At 39.5% G+C, this 24,092-nt stretch overlaps 1 protein-coding gene across 1 annotated transcript in view; it reads right to left on the minus strand.

Annotated features, from left to right (window-relative positions):
* The window catches only part of dync1h1 (dynein, cytoplasmic 1, heavy chain 1), a 93,577-nt gene that overhangs the window by 15,037 nt on the left and 54,448 nt on the right, over positions 1-24,092 (minus strand). The window contains exons 44-68 of the mRNA XM_057858868.1: positions 22,967-23,100; positions 22,764-22,878; positions 22,537-22,698; positions 21,440-21,654; positions 21,167-21,371; positions 18,866-19,039; positions 18,665-18,784; positions 18,446-18,566; positions 15,571-15,766; positions 12,849-12,966; positions 12,560-12,775; positions 11,665-11,877; positions 11,199-11,326; positions 9,324-9,477; positions 9,053-9,199; positions 6,350-6,500; positions 6,023-6,276; positions 5,322-5,456; positions 5,133-5,227; positions 4,643-4,817; positions 4,504-4,579; positions 4,271-4,431; positions 4,099-4,210; positions 1,475-1,659; positions 1,172-1,285 (exon numbers count right to left, since the gene is read on the minus strand). Coding sequence (XP_057714851.1) covers positions 1,172-1,285; positions 1,475-1,659; positions 4,099-4,210; positions 4,271-4,431; positions 4,504-4,579; positions 4,643-4,817; positions 5,133-5,227; positions 5,322-5,456; positions 6,023-6,276; positions 6,350-6,500; positions 9,053-9,199; positions 9,324-9,477; positions 11,199-11,326; positions 11,665-11,877; positions 12,560-12,775; positions 12,849-12,966; positions 15,571-15,766; positions 18,446-18,566; positions 18,665-18,784; positions 18,866-19,039; positions 21,167-21,371; positions 21,440-21,654; positions 22,537-22,698; positions 22,764-22,878; positions 22,967-23,100 — 3,876 coding nt within the window. The remainder of the gene's footprint in view (positions 1-1,171; positions 1,286-1,474; positions 1,660-4,098; positions 4,211-4,270; positions 4,432-4,503; positions 4,580-4,642; positions 4,818-5,132; positions 5,228-5,321; positions 5,457-6,022; positions 6,277-6,349; positions 6,501-9,052; positions 9,200-9,323; positions 9,478-11,198; positions 11,327-11,664; positions 11,878-12,559; positions 12,776-12,848; positions 12,967-15,570; positions 15,767-18,445; positions 18,567-18,664; positions 18,785-18,865; positions 19,040-21,166; positions 21,372-21,439; positions 21,655-22,536; positions 22,699-22,763; positions 22,879-22,966; positions 23,101-24,092) is intronic.

Consider the following 24,092-nt stretch of genomic DNA (forward strand, 5'->3'; position numbering starts at 1 on the left):
ACTGCTCGGTAAGTTTTGTTTTCTTATCTTGGCTAAATATGCCATGTTGCTTTGGCCTATAAAGGTCTGTGCTGAGTGATCATCACACACTAAATGTAACTTGTAGCGTTAGCATTGCGTTAGCGAGGTAAGTGTTGTTTTAAAGCCTTGGAAAACTTTTTACATACAGTTCGTGGTGTCCAGGTGAGTTTAATTGAAAATAACGAACTCCTCATGCTGAGTGTGTAATCACGAAGATTGGATATGTCCCTGTAGATTATGCAATTATGTGCTCGTCTGTCAATGTTTATTCGAAATTATTGTAAACTTCTTATTTATGCATGGACTAAAATTAATTAAGTTTACAGTGGAAAACATTTTGAGTAATTGTCAACTAAAACTAGTCGAAACTTGAGTTTTTCTTTACTAAAACTATCCAAAGATGAACACATATTCAAATGACTAAAATATTGACTAATAAGTATTTTCATCTAAAAGACTATGAAAATTAAAAGAGCTGGCAAAAACAACTCTGATTCGCTGCTAACCCTCCCACTTCAAACGGCTTGGACGTCTCGCGCCGTCATTAGCAACCGATAAGTCTTTTACTACCATTACTATTAAGCAGTGGTGTCCGATAATTTGGGGGGGGGGGGGGGGGGGGGGGGCACTACAAACGTAACGTTCAAAGCTTATGTTCTGTGATCACCATTTCTTCAGTTACTGTTCAAGTTGTTTCATGACATACCAATTATGCCATTTATTTTGTTATGTGATCATTTTAGTTTGACGAACATTTGATTTAATTACTTGCTATTATTCCTGACTGTCTATTGTAAGGTGAATGTTAAGTTTAGAGACATATCGAGGTCACTTTAGGCATAGCTGATGTGCTATACAGTGACCATTAAGTGCATAAGGGGCAGTAGGCTGGTACATTTACTTTCTGTCCAAAATATCACGATTTCGGCAATACGAGATCCTCACGACAATATGTCGTTTTGACCATATCACACATCACTACAATCAAGAGTGGTGCAAAATCAAATTTCCCCCTTGACAACAAATTTCTGTTGACCTGTGATACTGCAAAAACAAACACCTGAGCATTGACACTTTTGCATTCAAATATCATATCCAGATACATTTAAATATCGATACTTTTGAGAACCCTAACGAGAAATCTTTGTACCTTGCACATGCGAGCAACGGGGATGCTACTGAAGGTGCGCAACATGTTGGCCTTTACACCAGGAGGGGGCTCGAATACAAAGATACGACCAGCACGAAGCAAGTTCACTGGGACCTGAAGGGGAAGAAGAAGAAAAAAAAAGATGGCTGTTCATTACATTCAAGTTGGAGGAAGGAAACACCACAAATTGCTACGCAGCTATGATTTCCTGCAGCAAAGGAAAAAAGGTTACTTAGTCACAAAACTAACTAGCACATTAAACAATGAATTGGCTAAAAAGCTAACTACTCCATGCTTCTTTACCTTGGGATTGATCTCCATGGTCAAGAAGAGCCTGAAACTGGCGTGAGGCTGCATGGAGTGGAGCTTTTTCTCCAGCTGCATCAGCCAGCCGGGAGCCAAGTGGACGTTCTCCAACATCACCCATCTACCAGACTTAACGGCCGTGTTGATGTCTCTATCGGCTTTGTTGAAGCCCTCGGCCGAACCTGGGAGGGAGAAGGCATCGCTAAGAATTCTTTCAAGTAGATGTACTTTATTGTTTGAATTCAAATACAAGTTAGAATTGTATTTGTTAGCTACCTCATCTTGGTTATTTTTGTACAAATAAATCAACTCACTGGCTGCCATTGGTGATAAATTTTAGTAAGGGATATATTGTCTCACATATTTTTGTGATATGCGATATTATTGCCTGTATTTACCCCCCAACCTATTCAACCACGAATATAGTGACAATACATCTTAATAAATCACCTATTGAAATGCAATAAATTGTTATTCTCAAATAAAACCATTTATATTACTATTTATAAATATTAAAAAAACACACAATGCATAATGAGTCATTTTAAAGCTAGTTAGGTGCAGAATATGAAATAGGTGAGAAACCCACTGTCATTTTTGTTGTCTGCCAATTAGAGCCCACTAAAAGTGTTAATTTGATCCAAAATTACCGTCATCTTGTCCAGCAAAGTCTGCATGCAACAAATTTGAAGCCAAATGATCATTTCAAATTATTTTGAAGTAAATGCGATTGCCTCCAGAAATCTGAACATGAAATACTTTTATTTTGAAATGTTCACCGAAAGTACGTTTGCTAAGCCACTAACCGTAAGCTTTAAACTAAGCAGTAAAAAGTAAAACAAAATACACTTCTCTTTCGTCATGCATGTTGTGTCAGTAATAGATTTTTTTCCTTTTGTTCGCATCTCTTGCAAATTCTTTAATCCAGCGAGTTTTCATGTTTGATATGAAGCCTTTTAACCGCAATTTTGCGTTGTGGAGAAGACTGTCAATGTTTTATAGCAGACTATAGTGGTTAGTACATCATCTTTTTTCCATTAGCCTCAATGTAGCAATGCTAACGTTTTACAATGTTTAATTAGAAGTGTTTCCTTATTTTGTATGTCTGAACTTTAATTCCACGGCGTGTTGATGGCGAAGAAACATCAGTGAAAGCTACTGGAGTCTCATATATAGTCAATACACACATGTGCCGAGTGCATGCAGCACACGCACGGACTTATGTACAGGTATACACGCACGCGGCGATAAATCGCATCCGGGAAAATTACCGCCCTCATTTTTATTTAATGTGTGATAATTTGACTTGTTGCATACCGTGACAGGCTTAATTGAGGGCGCTTTATGTTCAATCCATTTCGACCGGGTGGGTTCATTCACCCCTCCCAGTCAAAATGGATTCAATGTCTAGTGCTGTCAAAAGCACTGAAACATGAGCATTTACAGCCAGTACAGCCAGTACACCCAGTTGACGTGAATTGGATGTCTATCGTTGTCAATGGAAGCAAAGAGGTCATTTTGAGTCGCATCCTTATACTCTTAGAGTACTTACGGGCCTGTAAATTTTGGAGTATCTCTGGGCTACTTCGTGTACATTTAAGACAATTAACTATTGAATTTTGGGCATTTCCTTGTCACTTTCTCTTCATCGACCACTTCCTGTTGATTTTAGAGCATTTCCAGGTACTTCGTGTTAATTTTGGGTCACTTCCTTGTAATTATAGATTATTACAGGTCACTTCCTGTACATTTTGGGGTATCTCTGGGCTACTTAATGTACATTTAGGATAATTTCCTGTTGATTTTAGGACATTTCCTAGTCACTTCCTGGTAATTTTAGAGCATTTCCAGATAGGCCCTGTAATTTTGGGTCACTTCCTTGGCATTTTCAGGTACTTACTGGTCACTTCCTGTACATTTTGGAGTATCTCACGGCTACTCCCTTTACATTTATGACAATGTCCTGTTGATTTTATGGCATTTCCTGGTCACCTTCAGTTGATTTTGACTCACTTCCTGTTTAGGAGCATTTTTTGGGCAACTTCTTTGTTAATTCATTGGCTAACATTAGCAGCGCAACGACATCGATTCCATTTTGACTGGGTGGGTACGAATGAACAAATGTTACATAACTCCCATGTGCTACTTTAAATCTGTTCGGACCACAACAACACTCCAAATCCTATTCTCTGTATCTAAGCAGCTGAACAGGACAGGTCAAAGAAAAGGGGAAAAAAATAGAACAAAGTTGACTGTGGACTTGAGTGTTTTAACTTTTTTTCTTGACTCTGTTTTTATATTATGGACAACTGTTATGTTTATTGTACAATAATCTAACTGTAACATGTATTTATTACATGTTTTGATGCGTTTTCATGCTTCATAAAAGATTTATGTTTGAATTTTGGTGGGCTTGGAACGGGTTAAGAGCATTTACATGGAAAACATATCTCTACTTACGGGTCTTTCAGTTAACGAGACTACTTCTGGAACCAATTCATTTCGTAAGTAGAGGTACCACTATCCCCAAAATGAGGACTGGCTCACTTGTAGGAAACCAGGCTGAAACCTCAAATTGCTCTTTTTATATCAGACAGATATTTTGATAACATTGTCCTTACCGATGGAGATTGAAGTGATTTGTTTATTCTGTTCTGCAGCCAAATCTCGCACCAGGCCACTGGCATCGTAACCCGGGACCGAACACATGAGCACTGGCGTGCTGGGCTTCACCTGCACGCGACAAGAAAGTCAACACCGCCGACAATACCTGACTATATGAAATATTAGTACCTCGCTATCCACGATGTTAGCCAGATCGATGGGCTGCTCAATGATGCTCATGAAGGCCTCTCCTAGAACCTTGGCCACAAAGATGTGCGACATAGCCAACAGACGGTCCGGACGGAATGTCTGAATCAACAGCAGCTGGTGCACCGCTTGGCCGATGGGAGCTGAGGAAGAGCAGATAGTTTGAGCGCAGAACTTCTCATGCAGACAACGGTTAAAGTTCCAAAAATATTTACTGGATTGCTTCTCCTCAGTCCACAAGTAGGGAACGGCGAGTTCCGGAGTGTTACTCTCGAGCCACATGAAGATTTGCTGTGGTGACAAAACATAGGACTTAATATTACGGACACGACACCAACATTTTTGAATTCTCACCTCATCCGACTGAATTTTCGTCACCAGGTCTTTGAACGCCGGCAAACGACCGAGGCGGACCATAGCCTCGCTTTGCTCTGAGGTCAAACCCTTCACCTTAGGCAGGGATGTGCCTGTAAGCACAATCTCCTTTCCACGGAGGAAGTGCTGGAACTCCGCATCGTATGAGGGCTCGCTAGGAAGAAGACAGATTAGGGTCAATACCATTTACAGTGAAACGAATGAAGTTTTATGTATTTCAAACAGTAGACTACGTTTAAGTCAGGAAGCTGTCATAAAATATTTTTGAAGGAAATAGTCATCCATTCTGTCTTCATTGTTACCCACAACATGCCTAAAAAAACTTCAAGTTAAATTGTGACTGTGATAAAAAGTGACATTTATCGGATTAATCGTTTAATTGTTTGATTCATCGATTGTAAAAATTAATTGTTAGTTGCAGCCCTAGTTTATACCATTGTATTAAGACGCTCACGAGTTAAATACTGACCTGGTCATTCCCTTGAGGCTGATCTTAGCCAGCAACATGGCAAACGTGATGTGGTCCTGGTGCAACATTCCTCTGGCAACCCTGTTGAACGCCACCTACCAAGAAAATGAAAACCTCGTTATCTACCATTTAGATGTCAGATCCTAAAAAAAAGTTTTAGACAAAATGTTTGATTTCTTCAGGTCATACCTGGAAGAGGTCCTTTGTGATGACACCAAGTCTTTGCGAGTGGTCACTGATGCCCTTAAGGTTGGAGTTCTCATACAGCACAGTATGGTAGGTGTCCAGGAAAAAGTGAAGAGAATACTGGTACAGGAAGTGAATCTAAAGAAAAACACAAAAAAGATGAGAATATTCTTTAAACAGTACATTTGTCTGAAAAGTTAGTGGCATAATGTTTTTCGATAACGAATCATGTTTTACATGTAAATTGCCTAAATGGTTCCAAGCTCTACTAAAACAACACATTCAATTTGCTGTCATGTCCTCTGATTGTGTCTTTATTTGTAATTCTTTGTCACTCCCCAGTGGTGCTTAAGTGTAACTACTTCGTTAGGCTTCAGCTCATTTAACAGACATTATCACATGACTACTTGAGCTCATGGTATATACAGAGTTCCTAAAGGCGAGCTAACTTAAAGCATTGCGTAGACCATTGTGGTATATATTTTGTTTACATTCATTTGTTTACAGTCAAACGTAGTGACATTATTGCATTACTGCAAGCAGGAATAATCCAGTAAAGTACGTATTATCTAAAAAATCGTAGTATGAAGTAGACAAAAACCGTCAAAAAACTTTGTAGAATTATTTTCTTTTGCATACCAAAGCATCTCTCGAGGTACCACTATACAGGATATTAGAGTAAAAGTCTGGGTGTATGCTCAGACCTGGTTGAGCGCTTCCATGGTGAAGTAGATGCTGCTGCAAGCGGACGACAGGGACAGATACTGCTGCGACACGGCCTCCACCTCGGCCATGATGATGTCCGTCTCCTCCACCTTCCTGGTTACCTCCGCCGCCTCCTTCTTCAAGTTCTCCAGCGTGGTGATAATGGTGTCGTCGTCAAGGATTCGTCCCTTCACCTCGTTGAGGGCCTGCAGTAGCGATTTCTCCAGCTGTCGCAAACGTAGCTGGAACTCACCTAAAGAATCAAAAAATTACTATCGGTTTTGGCATTTCCGCTATTGTCATTTTGTTGGGGTTGTGTTTGGCACCCTGCAGTTTGAGAAGGTCCGAGCGTTTCTCATCCACGTCAGGCCTTTCCGCTTTTAGAACCTCGTTGAGACACTGGCTCTGCAGACTGCTGCGAGTCACGGTGAAGTTGACGAACGTCACGCGAGAACACAAGTCTGGTGGGAACTCCACCTGTGTGAAGGTAAAACACCAGTGAGAGTCAGTAAGATGATAGACCAAGTATGTGCTCAAGACTACATTTGATTTTAAAAATGTACTGCTATGAAGTTATTCATAGATTCGTTCTATATGGACTCAAACCGCTAAGGGGATTTTGACAAAATTGTAGACAGTTTTACTTTGCGTTTCTGGGAGTGTTCTTATATGGGTTTGATCTCTGTAGGCAGCACTGTAGGTACTCATTTAGTGTGGAAAATGAATCTGAAACTTCAAAAAGGTGCATAGAAAACTCTTGATTGTGGAAATTACAGCAAAAGACTCTTGCAATTACAATGTCACAGTTGGCTTTCTAACTTTATTGTAAGGTCCTAATCACATGACCAGTTCGAAAAATAATCTTGTCCCATTATGAAATAATTTGTAGGATTCTTGTTCATTTCATTCATTTTAGTTGTTTTATTGCTTTGCAACTTCTATAGACACATTTTACCAGCTAGGTCTGTATTTTAAATTCATATACAGTGAGGACCAGTGTTGTTAGTAACGCGTTACTAAGTGATTACTGATTACTTTCAGTAACAAGTTATCTAACATGTTCATTTTTCCAAACCAGTAATCTGATTAAACTTAGTTTACTTAGTGTCTGTGCGTTACTATTTTGTCATTTCCTCACAATGTATTTAAAATGAAGACTAATGCAGTCAAGTACGAAGAGCATTTCTCTTGAGTTTGGGAGTGACATCGCACGTCACGTTTTCTCATCGGAGAACGAAAAAAAAAAAAAAAAAAAAAAAAAAAAGGGCACATGTATTACCATGCTGTGTGAGCGGCGCTGAGAGTGCGGCCAAAACAATAGCATAGCGTAATCGTCAGGAAGCGAATAATAAAAGAGCCAGGAGAGATTACACACACGGCTGTATTTGCTCAGTGGAAACACAGCCATTACTTCACATTTCTTTCCAGTAAAGATAACAAAAATATCTCCGTGAGTTGCAAACTTTGTGCTAGCTTAAAAAACTGACGACCTCTAAAAATTCCACATCCAATTCAAGGAATCACTTGGAATTACAGCACAGCGCATCAAAACTCAAAGCAAAGCATACAGGTAACGAGAGCACTTCTACAGTTTATAGCCAGCCTTTACGTACATTTTATAGTTAAAGTTTGTAACCATAGGCGGAGTTTGAGTTTTGTCTGACCATCATTTGTACTGCATTGAAAGAGGTGTCCAAAACTTTTGGCCTGTACTGTGTATACATACTTATTATTTTTTGAAGCTTTTGAAAGCTTAGGTTTAAAGAAATTCTAAATTCCATCTCAGCTGTAGTTTTGGCTAAGCAAAGCAAAGGACCGTCTCTAAGGTGCTTGTTGCATGATCTGTTCGAAAGATCATTTTGACGCATTGCTTTGTTGGATTGTTGTTCATTTTATTTATTTTTTTCGTTTTATTGCTTTACAACTTTTATAGACAACATTTAAACAGCTAAGTCTTTATTTTAAAGGGGAATTTTAGAATTTTTGACATTAGGCTTAATCTTCAATTGGGAGGTGTGTAATTAGTAAGTAGTTGATTTGAACAAATTCCGTGCAGTTTGTGAGTTATTTGTTAGTTTCAGGGCTCCGGAGTGGCTAAGCGAGCGCGGGTCAATGATGGTTGACATGAACTCCCGTCGACCAAATACCCCCCCCCCAACCAACTGGAAGATTAAGCCTTATGTGAAAAGTTAAATTACATGCGATGACATTTTTCTGTTGTTCCTATGTTGAGGCAGCAAAGGGCAAAAAATTGGTAAAAGTAACTGATATATTACTTTTAAAGTAACCTAGTTACTTTGATAATAAAGTAATCAGTAATACTTTTTGAGGCGTATTTAGTAATCATTAATTAAATTACCTTTTCAAGTAATCGGTAACAACACTGGTGAGGACCAGAGGTATTTGCACCCCTTGTGATTTTGCCAGTTCACCCACGTAGAAAATAGGTAGAAATCTGAATTTTCAATCATAGATTCATTTCCACTCATTAAGAGATAATCTAAAAAAACATTCCAGAAAACATATTGTGTGATTTTTTGGGGGGAGGGGGGTACTGCCCCGTCTGCCCTCCCTCAAAATCTGCATATGTCATATATTGTGTTGTCACCGATTACTTGAAAAAGTACACAGACACTTAGGAAACTAATCAGATTACTGGTTTGGAAAAATGAATGCGTTAGATTACTTAGTAACGCGTTACTGACAACACTGGTCATATAGCACCTTTAAATTTCAAGATAAAATACACTTATTTTTAAATTGTTGATTATTTAATTTGCCTGTCTGAGAAGATACCGTTGGGGAGTCTATCCTCCATCACCCATTGAAAAACTAACCTATCTGGGAAATTGTATATAACAATAAAGTTGTTGTTGTTATTGTTTTGTTTTTTTTTAAACTAAATGTTTAAAAGCCATATTAAAACAATCAAAACCGTTATAAGTCCCCAATAACACGCGAAAGTTTTTTTTTTTTTTCACAATACTTCAATGAATGCTCTATAAAAGGTTAATAGATTCCCTCCTCACCGTGGGGTCTCGCGTGGAGAGGAAGATTACAAACGACGGCGACAGATCAATATCCTGGTCTCCCAGAGTGATGAGCACACGGCCTCCTGTTCGCCGGACCTCTCTGTTCAAGACCGGATTCAGGATGGGGTCGTAACTCTCTACGTCCTTTTAAAAAAAAAAATTAAAAATATCACATCAAAAAAGGAGTTCTCCTTGGAACTATTATTTCAGTTACTGTAAAACAATCATTCTACAATAATTAGGTCAACGAAACGGGCGCCGCTAATACCTGAACCAGCAGCGGGTTTCCAAAACGCAGGGCGCTCTCCAGGTTCTTCCTGAAGGCGTCATCCAAGAAGCTGGTGCGGGTGATTTTCCGGTCTTTGTACTCATTCATGATGAACTCGGTGGCTTGGCCGGATGGATCGATAATAAGTGGGTACCTTCAGGAAGCAAGCCAAAGATTGAATTAAAAATTCAACGACAAGGAAAAGAGTGAAATCAAACTGAGCAAAAACAAAGGACTCAATATTCTAACTAGGTCTAAGAACCTCTGAGTAGCTCACGATACAATACGTGATACAAGGCTCACGATAACGATGATCTCACGATATGGTAATTCAGCAACTATCAATACATGGGTCAGGGGGTCAGGAAATCAATCTACAATAAACAGAAAAGCAAGCTCTTTTCATCCTTCTGCTGTGAATTGGAACGACTTCACCACTATTAGACGTCCAATCCATTTGAAAAGGTTGGGTGGCAGCGAACGAACATTCGTTCATTCGCTGCCACCCTTCCAACTTCAAACTGATTATGGCCGTCAGTGGCAGTCAATGAGTTTATTTGAGGGCATTTCACGTCATTTCCTGTTAATTCTTGGTCACTTCCTTTTGGAGCATTTACGGGTCACTTTCTGTTGATTTTGGGGCATTTGCAGGTCACTTCCCGTTAATTTCAGCGCATTTCACATCATTTCCTGCTGATTTTCGGTCACTTGTTCCTGTAATCTGTTAATGCCCTAAAATGAACAGGAAGTGACCTGTAAATGCCCATAAGACATGCTCTGGTTTTAGTGCCATTGACAGTGCTAAATGTCCAATCTAGCTAAAATGAATAGGATGTCTAGCGTCGTCAGTGGCAACTAGTGAACTAACGTAGTCTAATGAAAGATTTTGGTAGCAAGCTGCTGCCACTTTTTTTTTTTTTTTTTTTTTTTAAACATCAACATTTTTTTAAAACAATATACAGTGGTACCTCTATTTACAAATGTCTCTACACACAGAATAATTCAACAGCTCTCAAACTGAGTAATTCGATTAGAAAAAGATTCAAATTTTGCTGGTTCGAGTATTCGTTTAATTAAAGTGGCGTTGTAATTCTTTGTTTTGAAAGTATTTGCATTTAGTTTTATTGATTTACGGTGGATTAAATGCCCTCTAATGGGAACACTGAATATGACCTAACTCATTTCACATGGCTGAATCCAGCTGCTCCCTGTTAAGACCAACAAAAGCTAAGCTTTAGTTTGAGCTAATGTTCTTTAATGCATTCGTAATTTAGTTTACAGGTATATTTAGCCGTTTTTTGTGGGAATATGTGCTTGAACCATTTGTTAAGAGCATTGCAAAAAAGTTAGCATTTTATAGCAATTAAGCTAGCAGACTTTTGCTATGCAAGTTAGCCAATTGGTCTTTTGTTGTACTTAGATCCTCATTTATTTATTTTTTTTATACCGTTTGAGGTATCTTAATTATTTACGTTCCTTATCCGATTACTCGATTATTCGAATTAACTAGTTCATAGATTAATCGACTACTAAAATAATCAATAGCTGCAGCCCTACGTTTTGATACATTTTTATGCATTAAAAAAAGATGTCTGAATTTGGGGGGCATAGAAAAGATTAGGGCATTTACATGGAAAACGCGTCTCTACTTAAAAGAATTTTGAGGTTATGAACCTACTTACAGAACCATTTAATTTTCTAAGTAGATGGTATCACCGTATCAATTCTTGGCGGGAGCATATCGATAACCTTGTGGGCTACAAAGTATCGTGATATATCACCTTTTCGATATATTTTCGCACCCCTAGTTCCAACTGCTGGATTTGAGAACAGATCTCAGTCTTTTATCAAGAGGTGAGCAGCATGCATAATGACCTGTTGAATCTCTTGAGCATGATGGCATTTTCTGTACACAGGTCATCAGCTGGAAGAGAGTTGGCCTGCCAGCGAAGCCTCTCATCTGCATTGGAGAGGTACTCTGTCCTAGCAATGTCGGTGCGGAACTGTGGAAGAAATGCAATGTCAAGTCAACACTCTGAGAAATCCAGAAAACTTGCACTACTCCCAAGATGGATTCAGGTGAATTTGTACATTTTATTTTAACTTTACAAACGAACTAAATAATGATTCAGTCATTTTTGTTGAAGTTGCTGTTCTCTAACAAGGAGCTGCAATCTAAATCCTCATTTTCTGGTAGTATATAACAAAAACTAAAATACTGGAAGAGTCAGAGAAAAGCATTGGGACTATTTTTTTGTAATTAAACAATCTCATAAAGACCTGGATGGCATACACATATTTCACAAACCTTTTGCCACGAGTAAATGTAAAAACCCCATACCTGTATATTGGCTTGCTGCAGGTGATGAGACCAAGTGGTGAAGAGGTTTTGTCTCATCTGTTGTTCAAAGTATCCGGCGTATGTGATAAAGGCCGCCGAAAGCAGACAATCTCCAGCTATAGTTGACATCTGGTTCTTGAACGTCTCGCTGGTCTTTTCCCAGCGTTCCCGCTCCGCTGACAGACTCTTTAGCAGAGCTGTACTGCGGTTCACCTGGTTTCATATAGAAAGAAAAGATTAATCATGAAAACTACAGTTGTCTGAGAATATTGGCCGATAAACATTTTTAAATAACGTAATGTCGGAAAATATAGGTTTTGTGCCAGTCTGTACATTAGGTTATAAATTATTGTATTAGCCTACAGCTGAGCACAGCAGCTATGCTTAGTGTAACCTCTAGATATCTCCAAACCAAGATGCTTGGGATTTGTTAAGTGAAGGGAAGACCCTAATCACTCATGGTGCACAAATACAATGAACAATAACGAATCAAGTAACTAGTGCGTTAAGAGAAAGAAATGGTAACTGAGAAAATAAAAACCAATAATTACAATAAATATCTGTCCAAAAGCTCAGCTAAATGCATCTTGGGAATTGTCATTGCATTGACATGTCCTATGATTGCCTGCCTGTACTTGTAATGCTTCGATTGCCCCTTAGTGGCTCTTTGAGGTAACTAGTGTAAAAATTAATTTGTGAATTATTCCTTTTATTTAATGACTTACATCATTTAATTTTATTTTAATACAATTAGCAATACCTTAAGTTCACGACCGCATATACCGGTATTGGATTTTTGGGGTTGGACAACACTGGGATGTTGGTTAAAAATTCATTATCGGACAACTCTAATGAAAACGAATAGGAAGGAACAAAGGGTGAGAAAGTTGTTAACCTTGGCCTCCACCGCAGCTAAATCAGCTTTGATGGCCTGGGCCTCGGAGATCAGCACAGCATACTCCTCCTTGTAGCGAGCAATGCTAGATTCCAAGTCCCTGATCATCTGCTCCACCTCCTCTGCCTTTGTCTTGTTGTCCGTGGCGTCGTCCTCGAGCTTCTGAAGCTCGTTCCGCAGTGGCTCCACGCGTTTCAGCATGTCAGCATAGTTGAGCTAAATGGAATTAAAGTTTTGACTATTTTTCACCAATGCCTTTCTTTAAATATCAGATTAAATGTTCAGTCACCTGAGCAATTGCCCATTTCACCATTGGTCCACAAGCCAGTGAGGCTCGGTTGACTTGGTCGTAATTGTAGCTCGGGTTGGACAGGTAGTTCTTCTTCATCTTTTCGCGGATAGAATCACTAAATGAAAAAACAAATGATTTTAAACTACAGTGTCCCAAGCTGAAGGTAGGAGGCTATACAGAGTATTTCCAAAAATAGTGGCCAGGCTTTTACTCAAATGACTCGTCAGGGTAAAGCCCCGCATAAGCCATTTCAATTTGTATGTTCTTTTGTTAGTTTCCAGACAATTGCACAAGTCCCTTTGGTCAGTCACAAGTAAGTCCTGAGTGTCACCTGTTGTGGGCAAGTCGAGTCGAGTCACGAGGTTTTGTTGAGTCCAGTCGAACTGAGCCATAAGCTTATGTCGAGTCAAGTGTCGAGGTCATGTCGAGTTGAGCCGAATCACAGGGTTGTAAGGACGAGTCGAGTCAATTCGAGTTAAAAGGCCATGACATTCCGTGAGGGCGTGGCAAGAGCGGCGAAGGCGACCAAGCAGATCACTGGCAGGTGGGGAACATTCTACAATGCAAGTTGTTTTGAGTCAGCTTGTCGAGCCTTGAGCCTCAGATCCTCCCATCTAAAGCGAGGCAAGAGTGCGTTTTTTCCAAGTCGAGTCGTGAGCCATCAAATTTGTGACTCGAGTCAGAGTCCCTGTGACTCGAGTCCAATTGTCTGTTCGTTTCTATCAATGCGAACCAGAAGAATTAGTTATGAATGCTGTATTTACAGCCTAACCACCACAAAAGTTCAATTGCTTTAGAAAAATTTAAGATTTAATTTGCAACTGTTAACTTTTTTTTGGTCAAAATTCTAATGAGTTGGCTTGTTGAAAGAGTGAGCCAATACCTTTTAGTTTGTTTTTTTTTTTCCTGGAAAAAGGTGCGACATGAAAAAAAAATCTATGAAACAAAAATCAACTGAGCACAAAATGCAGAGTAGAAGCCACTATTTGAGGATATACGCTGATCATGAATCAAAGGAAAAATTGAACATGGATTCAGGAATCTTTTAAAGTAGGAGGAGGAGCGAGGGCATGACAACCATCAACAGATACAGCGGTACCTCAAGATATGAAATGAATTTGTTCCGGAGTGGCTTTCGTATCATGAGGTTTTTTTCGTATAATGAATGGCATTTTACATGTATAAGCCCTACTAAAAATCCACATTAAATTTGCGATCATGTCCATTGATTGCTTTATTTGTAATGCTTTGTCACCCCCTAATGGGATGTAAGTGTAACTAGCTAGTTTATAGGCTCACTCTAGAGATGTTATCACATGACTACTTGAGCTCGTAGCAAACACAGAATGCTAAAAGATGAGCTAACTTTGGCAGCCGTTGCTTGATCATCAAATATTTTATCTCACTGTTTGTGCCTCTTAAGTTACCTTCTTTTGTTTATACATAAACACGGTGTAACATATTGTGGTATGTACTGTATATTCCATTTGTTTACATTTATAATCAAATGTAGTTACGAGCCCCACTCACAGTGATGTCACTCAACTTCCAGGTTAGCTATAGTAGTGCATCTTCAGCCAGTGCTAGTGATGTTGTTGTCTGCCTGTGTCCCAGCCACATTTTTTAATATGATTATTTTAGAATGATATAACGGTAGTATTATAGAATAGTTATAGAGTCGACCAAAGTAACCATAAGAAAGGATTTGGGTTATCATTTTAGCTTAAATTTTGCTGTATATATTTCTGTCTGTGGCTTGAACCTTTTTCATATTAAGATGCATTATTTGACATTTGAGTAACATATTACCATGTTATGAGATTTATCGATATGAAAAGGATATACATAACGAAGTGAAGTTTTACACACACGTAGATCGCTAGCATTTTTAGCGTTACTTAGCTTTCATTCCCACTTAATTTAGAAATGTTCACTTTGGTTCAATTCGAAAAATATTGCCTTGTCATAAATAATATTAATCTTCATTCTACCTTTTGAAATGGAATGTTTTTTTCCCCTTGTTTGTCCCTAGAAACTCAATGGAGTTTCACTTCTATCGGGAAACCCGGAAGAGGGTATGACATCATGTCAGTTACCCACATTGCATTACCGCGATGGGGAATGATCTATTATAGTAAGTTTTGTCTTTTGCATGATGATTTTCTTCATAAAATGAAGGGGAAAAAAAGCTTCACGAAAACCTTTCGCAAAATACATTTTTCGCTTACCGAATCATTCGTATCTCGAGGTACCACTGCATCACGTCATATTGTTCTCTGATCCACCCAATAATATTGTAATTATTTTTCTATATTTCTTTTCTCCAGGTGTCACTTGATTGGCATGCTGATGCACTGATTTGTGCGTCCATCTGACAGAGCGCAGAGGGAAGCGGTACCTCATTTCCTCGGAGGAAAAGTTGACTATGCTGCTGATGAAATTGTCCCTGATAATAACTTGTCTGATTTTTTTCCAGTCACTGGTTTCCTCGCCAAGCAAAAGGCAGATAGACTCCAGGGCCAGTTTGACTGCAGCCGGGGGATTGGTCATAGCCCGCACTTCTACTAGGTGTTGCCGTTTAATTGAGCTGACCGCTAGTTAGATGACAGGTGTTTGAAAGAGGTGCAGCAAAAGCACCGTTTGGAGTGGGGTCAAGGGAAAGGTGAGAAAGAAAAAACACATTCTTTAACAAACACATTCACTCAATTTTTGATTTCACCTGATCTCATCGGCAGAGAAGTTAACAATAGTTGGAATGAAGTTCTCCTTCATGATGATGGAGCGGATCTGTTTCCAGTCTGTGGTGCTCTCGCCCAAGAGCAAGCAGATGGACTCCAGGGCCAGCTTGACGGCCGCGGGTGGGTTGGCCATGGAACGCACCTCCACCAGGTGCTGCTTCTTAATGGACTTAACAGCTACCGACATCACATGAAGAGCAAGTGTGAATGATGTCAAATGGGGATGGTACAATATTCACAATACCACTGTAATTAAAGGTACTACATGTAGTTCCCGGGTTACGGTGTACTCAACTTACGCGATTTCAACTTTACGATGCTGGAGTCTCGTTCGCCATTTTGTCTCCAGTTTTGTTTTGTTTTATTTTAAGTCGCATAAACAGTCCCTTACTGTACCTCACCGCATCTTATTTTCTACTTTATTAATAAATCCCGAGAGCCCTTGTCATCGCTGATGTCACGAAAAGCGATCCTGAATGGGTACTTTCGCTGGAAATATCACTATCCCTGATGCTGCTATGGATAAAGTCCGCCATGTCTTCTGTTGCCTTCTGTAAATGATGACACACTTCCAGGTTTAAGAAGGTAGCATTGATTGGGTGCTAAAAAAAAAATTCTTCTCGCAGTTACGCGTTAGAAATGACAGTCGTTTCGACGAACTCGTGCAAAGTTTAAATTTGTCAAATTACGCCGAAATCAGAAAAACTCTTCATCGGCCCTTTAAGAAAGGGACTTATGATCGAACACAGGCCTGTGCACGTCCCCACGAGTCCCAATTTCACTGAGCCCCTGCCTAGTCTTCGCTTGGAAAAAACACTTTTCTAACCCACTGAAAACTTCCGACTAAGGGTTTTGGGCTGGTGCGAATACAAACCCGTGAACTGTGGTGCGGACTAAACAGCCGCTCAGAGACCTCGCCGGAGAGGTGGTCTCGATTCGCTTCCACGCGGACCCTGGTGAGGTTTGCATTATGTGTGAATGTGACCGAGACGTGGCTCGGACCAAAATTGAAATCACACACTTATTTTCACGTAACAGGCTTCCATAGCCACAGCCTTTATGGGAATTGTTTTGTTTGGTTAGCATCACCGTCTATGGTTGGGAGTACAAAAGATATGGTCAGATATTTGTGCAGATGCCAACATAAAAACTATGCTGGTCCAAATTTCCCACCAACACTTTTAATTGGCTCAAACAAATCATTATGACCACGAGGGTTTGCAAGCCGGAGCTCCGTGATTGTTTACTTCCGTATTTTAGCATGTTACCCCGCCCAGACCACTTTGTCCAATGATTGAACAATGTTTGCACATGCAGAGGTTTGTTGTCAAATCTTGGGTCACTTTCTATAATTGCAATGTGAAAATGAACCGTGTCAAAAAGTCCAGGCCAAATTTATATTGATGCGGACCAAAGAACGCGAACTATGGACTTTCCTGCTGTGAATACGCCCTGATAGTAAACAATCATGTTTGCCGTTTTTATGTTTCTGGTGACAAACTGATGAGCCAAATGAGCCACTCATTGCTTTATATTGGCGCTCGTACAAGCATGCGCGCCATGCACGAGTTTGGGCTGCTGTTGCGCTTTAGCCATAAGTGGGAGTCGTGAGTTCAAAAAGAATTCATATAGCACCTTTAAGATACAGGAACACTCGTATGCCACTTGCACGCATCCTGCAAGACAGTAATTTTCTCAAAATATCAAACCGTGATATTAATCCCGAGACGTCGATCTGTAAGATTTTTAGGGCTGTCCCAAACGACTAATTTTCTCCCGATTAGTCAGCCGACTATTTTTACGATTAGTCGACTAATCTAATAATTTAAAAAAAAAATGTTTTTGGTTTTTTTGTTTACTAATTTAGCAATGAAATTTTTGTTGACGCTTATCAATTCACAAAAAACATATGGGAACACTTCAATTATTGATTAAAGTACAAATAAACACGTAAATAACAATAATAAATCACAAATAAACAATGAGTTCAAATGCTGATAGAATTAACTAGTGTAGCATCCCAATTGAAAAGATGGTCTCTTAAACTGATGGTTTACAACTTTTATTCCATCCTTGATGTAATCACACTGTAAGAGCGACGGTGCACAAAAATAAAACAAAACAATTAGAAATTAACAAAAACTTTTCACCTTTTTCCGTTTAAACCTTATTTATATATCAATGAATTGCCTTTACCTTAATTTATTACCCTATCATTGACAATCTCTCCCTTGAGTGCAATCACTGTATATACTGTATATATTTATGACCGTTTAACCTTATATAATTTCCTATACCATAAAATAAACCATAACATGAAATAAACCTTTCAGTTAGCATTAAGAACAATACTAATAGCACTTATAGGCCCATTGTCAATGAAACATTATTATTTAGTAAGGCGACAGCACCCTCTGGTGTACAAAAAATGAAAAAACAAAAAAAAATTTTTTTTTACAAACTGGGTGTCAGCGCTTGAGGTGTTTATTCACGGCCGACGTGCAACCAAGCTTGGCATTGAAGAGACAGGACAGAAGAGTGTACCCTCCTTTGTTTCTTTGAAATAAGTCAATGTTTTGGGCAATCTGGTGCGCTTTTTTTGGCTTTGTGCCGCTTTCCCCGCTTGCATACAGAGCATCCGGCATTCTGAACTTTCCACGCATATATTTTTTTTAACCCTTCATTAACCGTCGACGGGATGTTGTGCTCGTCGACGGATTTACATCATCGATGACGTCGACTATGTCGACTAGTCGGGACAGCTCTAAAGATTTTTATATGGTCGCATCCCCAATGTGAAAGCAAAGAATCACGATGAAGTGAGGACTACCGAAAGCACACTGAACCGGCACGTACCATTTTGAGCCTCAATGACAGCCGGCTCCACCTGGTCTAAATCCTGTTTGACACTCAGCTGCTTGTCTTTGATAACCTCCTGCTGCTTGTAGACGGCTTCCTGGATTTCCTGGCTCATCACCTGTAATTAAAAAAAAAAAAGGGCCTGTCTCAAGGATTGTGGTTTCAATATGAGATAAAAAAAAAAAAACGGATGCTAGACATGCTTTTAATTTGCACCTTTTTCTTCTCAGCTTCCTGCTGGTCTTTAATCATCTTCTTCAACTTGTCATTGGCAGCGTCGTTCTTTGCCTCCAGCTCCTGGCTCTTAATTCGTAGGTCGCGACGAAGTTCCTCTACCTTAAACGAAGACCCGAGAACATCATTGTGTAGTAAGACATGGAGCGTGGAGATGGCCATCAAACGGAAGAGGTATGGTACCTGATCGACAGTCTCCTTGATCTTCCGGAGACCAACGTTGAGATGCATCTGCTGCTCCTCCAACTCACTGCGTTTCTCATTGAACAAATTGGCATACTGGTTGATGAAGTCCAAGTAGTGGCGAGGAGTGATGGCCATGGTGTGACCGCCTCGCTTAGCCAAACGGTTGTTAGCCTGTAGGTGACATGTGTTGTGTTGTAAACACAATGTTTCTTTTACTTGTACAATGTATATTGTCAAAATGATAGAAAATGACATGTCATCATGAAGATCATATATCGCCAATATATGTTGGGCAGAAAGTAAAAGTACAAGCCTGCAGCCCTTGAGCACGTACTGGTCACAGTTTAGCACATCAGCTATGCTTAGAGGATCTTTATAAAACTTCAAACAAGAATGCTTAGTAGAGATATGATGATAAATCAATGTGTTTAGTTGCTGGTTTAAGATCCAAATTGCACTTATATAGCGTAACAGACAATGAGAAATAACATCAAGTTATTAAATCAAATGTCATTCAAACTCGTGGTTTTAAATGAAACTAAAATGATCCCATGACAACAAACTAAATAGCATAACAAGCAAGTAATGAAACAACTGGAACAGTAACTGAAGAAACAATGATCGCAGAACATGAACGCTGAATGCTACATTTTACATTTGTAAGGCAAGGCAAAGGCAAGGCAAATTTATTTATATAGCACAATTCAACACAAGGCCATTCAAAGTGCTTTACATCACATGAAGACCATAAAAATCACATTTAAATCAACACAACGTAAAAACCAAGACAAAGGATCGCATTTAATCACAGAATAAAGATAAATAAATAAAAATAAAACAAAAACTACTACTACTAATAATAATTGAAATCAGCAATGGAGATAAGCACAAGAGGAATAGAAAGCAGATAGATTGAAATATATATACAGTTATGGATATGCAGTGCTAAACAAAAGCGTTTTTAGCCCTGATTTGAAGGAGCTAACAGTTTGCGCATACTTCAGACGTTCGGGTAACTTTTTCCAGAGGTGAGAAGCATAATAACTAAATGCTGCCTCACCCTGCTTGGTTCTTGTTCTTGGAACATGCAGAAGACTGGTTCCAGACGACCTTAGGGGTCTAGATGTCTCATAGGACTCTAACAAGTCAAGCATGTATTTTGGTCCAAGGCCATTAAGTGTTTTGTTCTGGCACATCCATTCATTGATTTGATGAACGCATTTACTCAGGGAGACTAAGGGACTATAATCATGTGGGGACACAGAAATGTACAGTTGTGTGTCATCTGCATAGGCGTGATAGGAGATGTCATACTGTTCCATTATCTGAGCTAACGGAAGCATATAGATGTTAAATAAGAGTGGTCCAAGAATTGACCCTTGAGGGACTCCACACATGAATTTGGTTCTGACTGATAGTTTCCGATTGACACAAAGAAATCCCTATCATGTAAATAGGATGTGAACCACTGAAGAATAGTGTCAGTAAGCCCTACCCACTGTTCCAATCTGCTGAGTAGTATGTTGTGATCAACCGTAGTGCTGCAATGCATGCTGGGAGGCACGAGGCACTACTATTGGACTATAACACTGATAAAAGTTCCTCACCTAAAATGGGAGGTTTAGAAATCATTTAAATTTTTTAAAAAACATGGAAAGCTAGACAAAAGTAGTGATGGCCAAATAAGCTTACTGAAGCAATTTAAATGGCTCAAAGCTTCATGGTGGTTCATTTGGCGCCATTAAGTTGTCTTGAAGCAATTAAGCTTTGTCGCCTATTCAACATGGCTTAAAACTTCATGGTGGTTCATTTGGCATCATCAAGTGGTCTTGAAGCCAAAGAGGTCAACAGTGTTCAAAGTTAGTTCTATGGGAATTTGTTTAAGAAAATGATATGAATGTGCTTCTGTTACTATGAAGACGAAATGCAACAAGTGCTATTTAGATACTTTATTAATCATTTTTATTAGACTTAATAGCTTCTCCAAAGTGTTTGGCTTTAAAAAGTTTCTCTTTTTTGCGGGGGCGGGTATTTCACTGGGTTTAGATAATATTTTAATAATATTGTCTACATATGACATATGCACTTGTTTTATCTATGTGGCAAATGAGAATGAGAAAAGAGAGGGGAAAGCCAATTAAAATATATATTATATTGTGGCATATCGCTATGGTGACATAAAATAGCCCATATCGTGATAGAGGATTTTTCCCCATATCACATCCATCTGTAGCATATTGGCAATTAAAATTCTACAATGATTTCTTTCTAAATACATTATATAATGTACATCTATACCTGGTGAAGTGTCTGGTGTACAAAGACGCAGCCGTTGACGATGGCCTCCCTGTGAGATGGCGGCTGGGGAAGTTTGTCATAGACGATGGGCATGTAGTCTGGCACTTTGTAGTTGGGCTTCTCCAGGTCCATTTTGCTGGTGAACTCCTTGCCCACCTGGTAAAGTGCCTCAGTGGACCAGTCTCCGAACCAGTTCAGCACACACCTGGGGCAATAAGATGTCTCTAGCAACAGTGTCTCGACTAGGAGTAACTCCAATCATCTTGTGCATACCTGTTGAAGAGGGCGGGAGATGTGGCAGCCCTGTCCTTCAAACCCTCCGATGAAGGGTTCATAGTGAAAACAACATGCAGGTTCCTGATAACCTGGCTGGTAAACCACTTGTATAGCTCTTCGTGGGTGTCAAGCATTAGCCCCTCTTTCTGAGCGCCCTCCTTACACTGCGTCATCAGGGTGGCATACTCGTCTCCCTCGAACAAACCAGGGACCTGCGGATTTCGTCACACGAGTGAATCAAAATAGAACTTTGGCAAAACTCGATGATGAGATAAACTGATGAGCCTTGTTGTTTTCGTCAACTCTGACAATACCTAAAATATTTTGTTGTAGAATAATTTCTTCCTGACGATAACAGCTAAAAACGAGTCTCTAGAGACTAAAACATAACCAGACGATTGCAGGTTTTCGTCTGACGAGACAGGACAAAAAGGCGTCTATTTTTGTCATATGTTTACAATGTGTGACATTTTCGTATTGTACGTGTAGTTAGTCAGCCTGCATCATAGTAGTGTTAGGGTTGTGTCACTCGTCACATGCTACCACAAGACCAGTGTTTAGTAAGACCTACAAGAGAGACTGCGCTCCAGGCTTGCTTTTAAAACACACGGTAAGAATTGTTTTCTGAGTGATCATCAAACACTAAATGTAACTCATAGCATTAGCACAACATTTGCGTTACCATTAGCATAAACTTCTTGGACAACTTGTTATCTTATCTTTGAAGGTCTGTGCTCATTAACACACACAAAATGGAACTCCTAGTGTTCGTGTTAGCATTTGTATTCACTTCAGTGTCGCGAGCGTCCTCTTCAACTGTTTTCAGGTTGTTTTGGTTTTGTTGCAGTCGGCTACATCTTACAGTGGTAGTGATATGTGATTTCGGTTGCAAATACACCCATAGGTATATCCTCACAAAGTTGGCGTTGTCCTTGTAGATGCTACAATAATGTGCCCGTCTGTCAATGTTCATTCCAAATTGTTGCAAACTTTTTTGTTGTTGACTAAAACCTTTGAAATTTTTTACTGACAAAAACATTTTGAGTATTTATTGACATGAAATCAAAAACAACACAGCAGATGAAGAAAGTTACCTCTCCGTTGGCAAGCAGAGTGTTCATTCTCTCAAGAAAGCCGGAATCCAGCACATTCGACTCGTCCATGATAAAGGCGATTTTCTCATTCTTGCAACCAGAGCGTCGCAGCACGGTACGGAGATCCTCATCAAAGTCTTCACCGGTGTATTTCCTGTGAACCTGTGTAGCCACAAAATTGTTTACATCGTGACACAAATATACAGTATAGTTCTTGGAAAACCAACCTTGATTTGGTAAACGCTAAGTCCGTTCATCCAGGCAACAAAGCGAGATAGAGTCGTCTTCCCTGCTCCGCTAACACCAATCAACAGCAGATGTCCTTGTGGCTGACGGAAGATTCTAGAAAATAATATTTACATGTGTAATTTGCTCTATGAACACAACGTACAATAAAATCTAATGTGTACTTTGAGGAGTACTTTCTCACCGATCGATTCTGAGGACGTGGTCCAACACCTCATTGAAGAGTACCAGTGGGACATCAAGCTCCTCCTCATAGAAGACCTTAAGACGGGCCTTCACATAGTCTCTCAACTCCTCCTGCTCCACTGGGATATAGTCCTACATTCAAATAAGAGACCCAATTATTTAAATACCTTATGAATCGTAGTTTTCCGACTATAAAGCACTATTTTTTTCCCTCTATTTGAATTCTGCGGCAATTGCAACAAAGCGGCTTATTTAGTGATTTTTTGCGGGACAGACGAGGTTCATGGTTTCTCATTAAAATTAAAAGTCAACATCTTCTTATATTCGATGTATTTGACTCTCCGATCGGGCATGTTTGGTTGACAAAGTTTCTACCGACTAGTGCGATCGTTCCATTATGACAACACTCTTGATTTTGCATCCACATGTCAGTGGCGAATGCTGGTCTTTCAATGAGGGAAAGCTCAAAGTGTGTCTGCTTGTGAGTGCTTTGTGACGGTGGAGGGGTTGCTCGGTAGGGAAAGAAACTAGAGTACTAGAAGTCAGGTCTGCAAACACAAGCAGCTACAATAAAAAAATTAATAACAAGAAAATAAATCAATTTTTCACTAGTTGCTTTTAATACAGCAAGTGTCACAAGAATGATTATGAAAGTCTCCGGTTCAACTCAGAACAACGGAATGAAAATTGAAAAATGCCTCCAGCAGATCTTAATACAACAAGATCACTGATTTGCTAATTTTGCTGTCAGTCAAAATGGGATTCAGCCTCAGACAGATCATCCTATCATAATGCAGAGAAGCACCATAGACCCCCAGATACGCACAGCATCCAAGGACTGTGAAGCTGTGCAAATGAATGAAAAGCAAGATGGACCAAAACCAGAGATAAGAAGCTTATGCTGAACAAAACTTGAGCGCATTGTAGCATGTCAACGACATGTACACACAACAGTATACATTTTGGGGGACGCTGAGCTTCCCTTGCAGTCTTAGAGCAGTTGCCATAGCGACACACGCTCTGTAGATATTCTCCAATGGATCCTGGGAGTAGGTTCTTCAAATCCTTAGCTAGTGGTAGCATAAAAAAAAAAAAAAAACTTTGTTTGAGAGTTTTATGATGTC

The sequence above is a fragment of the Corythoichthys intestinalis genome, chromosome 15, assembly GCF_030265065.1.
Source record: "Corythoichthys intestinalis isolate RoL2023-P3 chromosome 15, ASM3026506v1, whole genome shotgun sequence".
Classification (NCBI taxonomy): Eukaryota; Metazoa; Chordata; class Actinopteri; order Syngnathiformes; family Syngnathidae; genus Corythoichthys; species Corythoichthys intestinalis.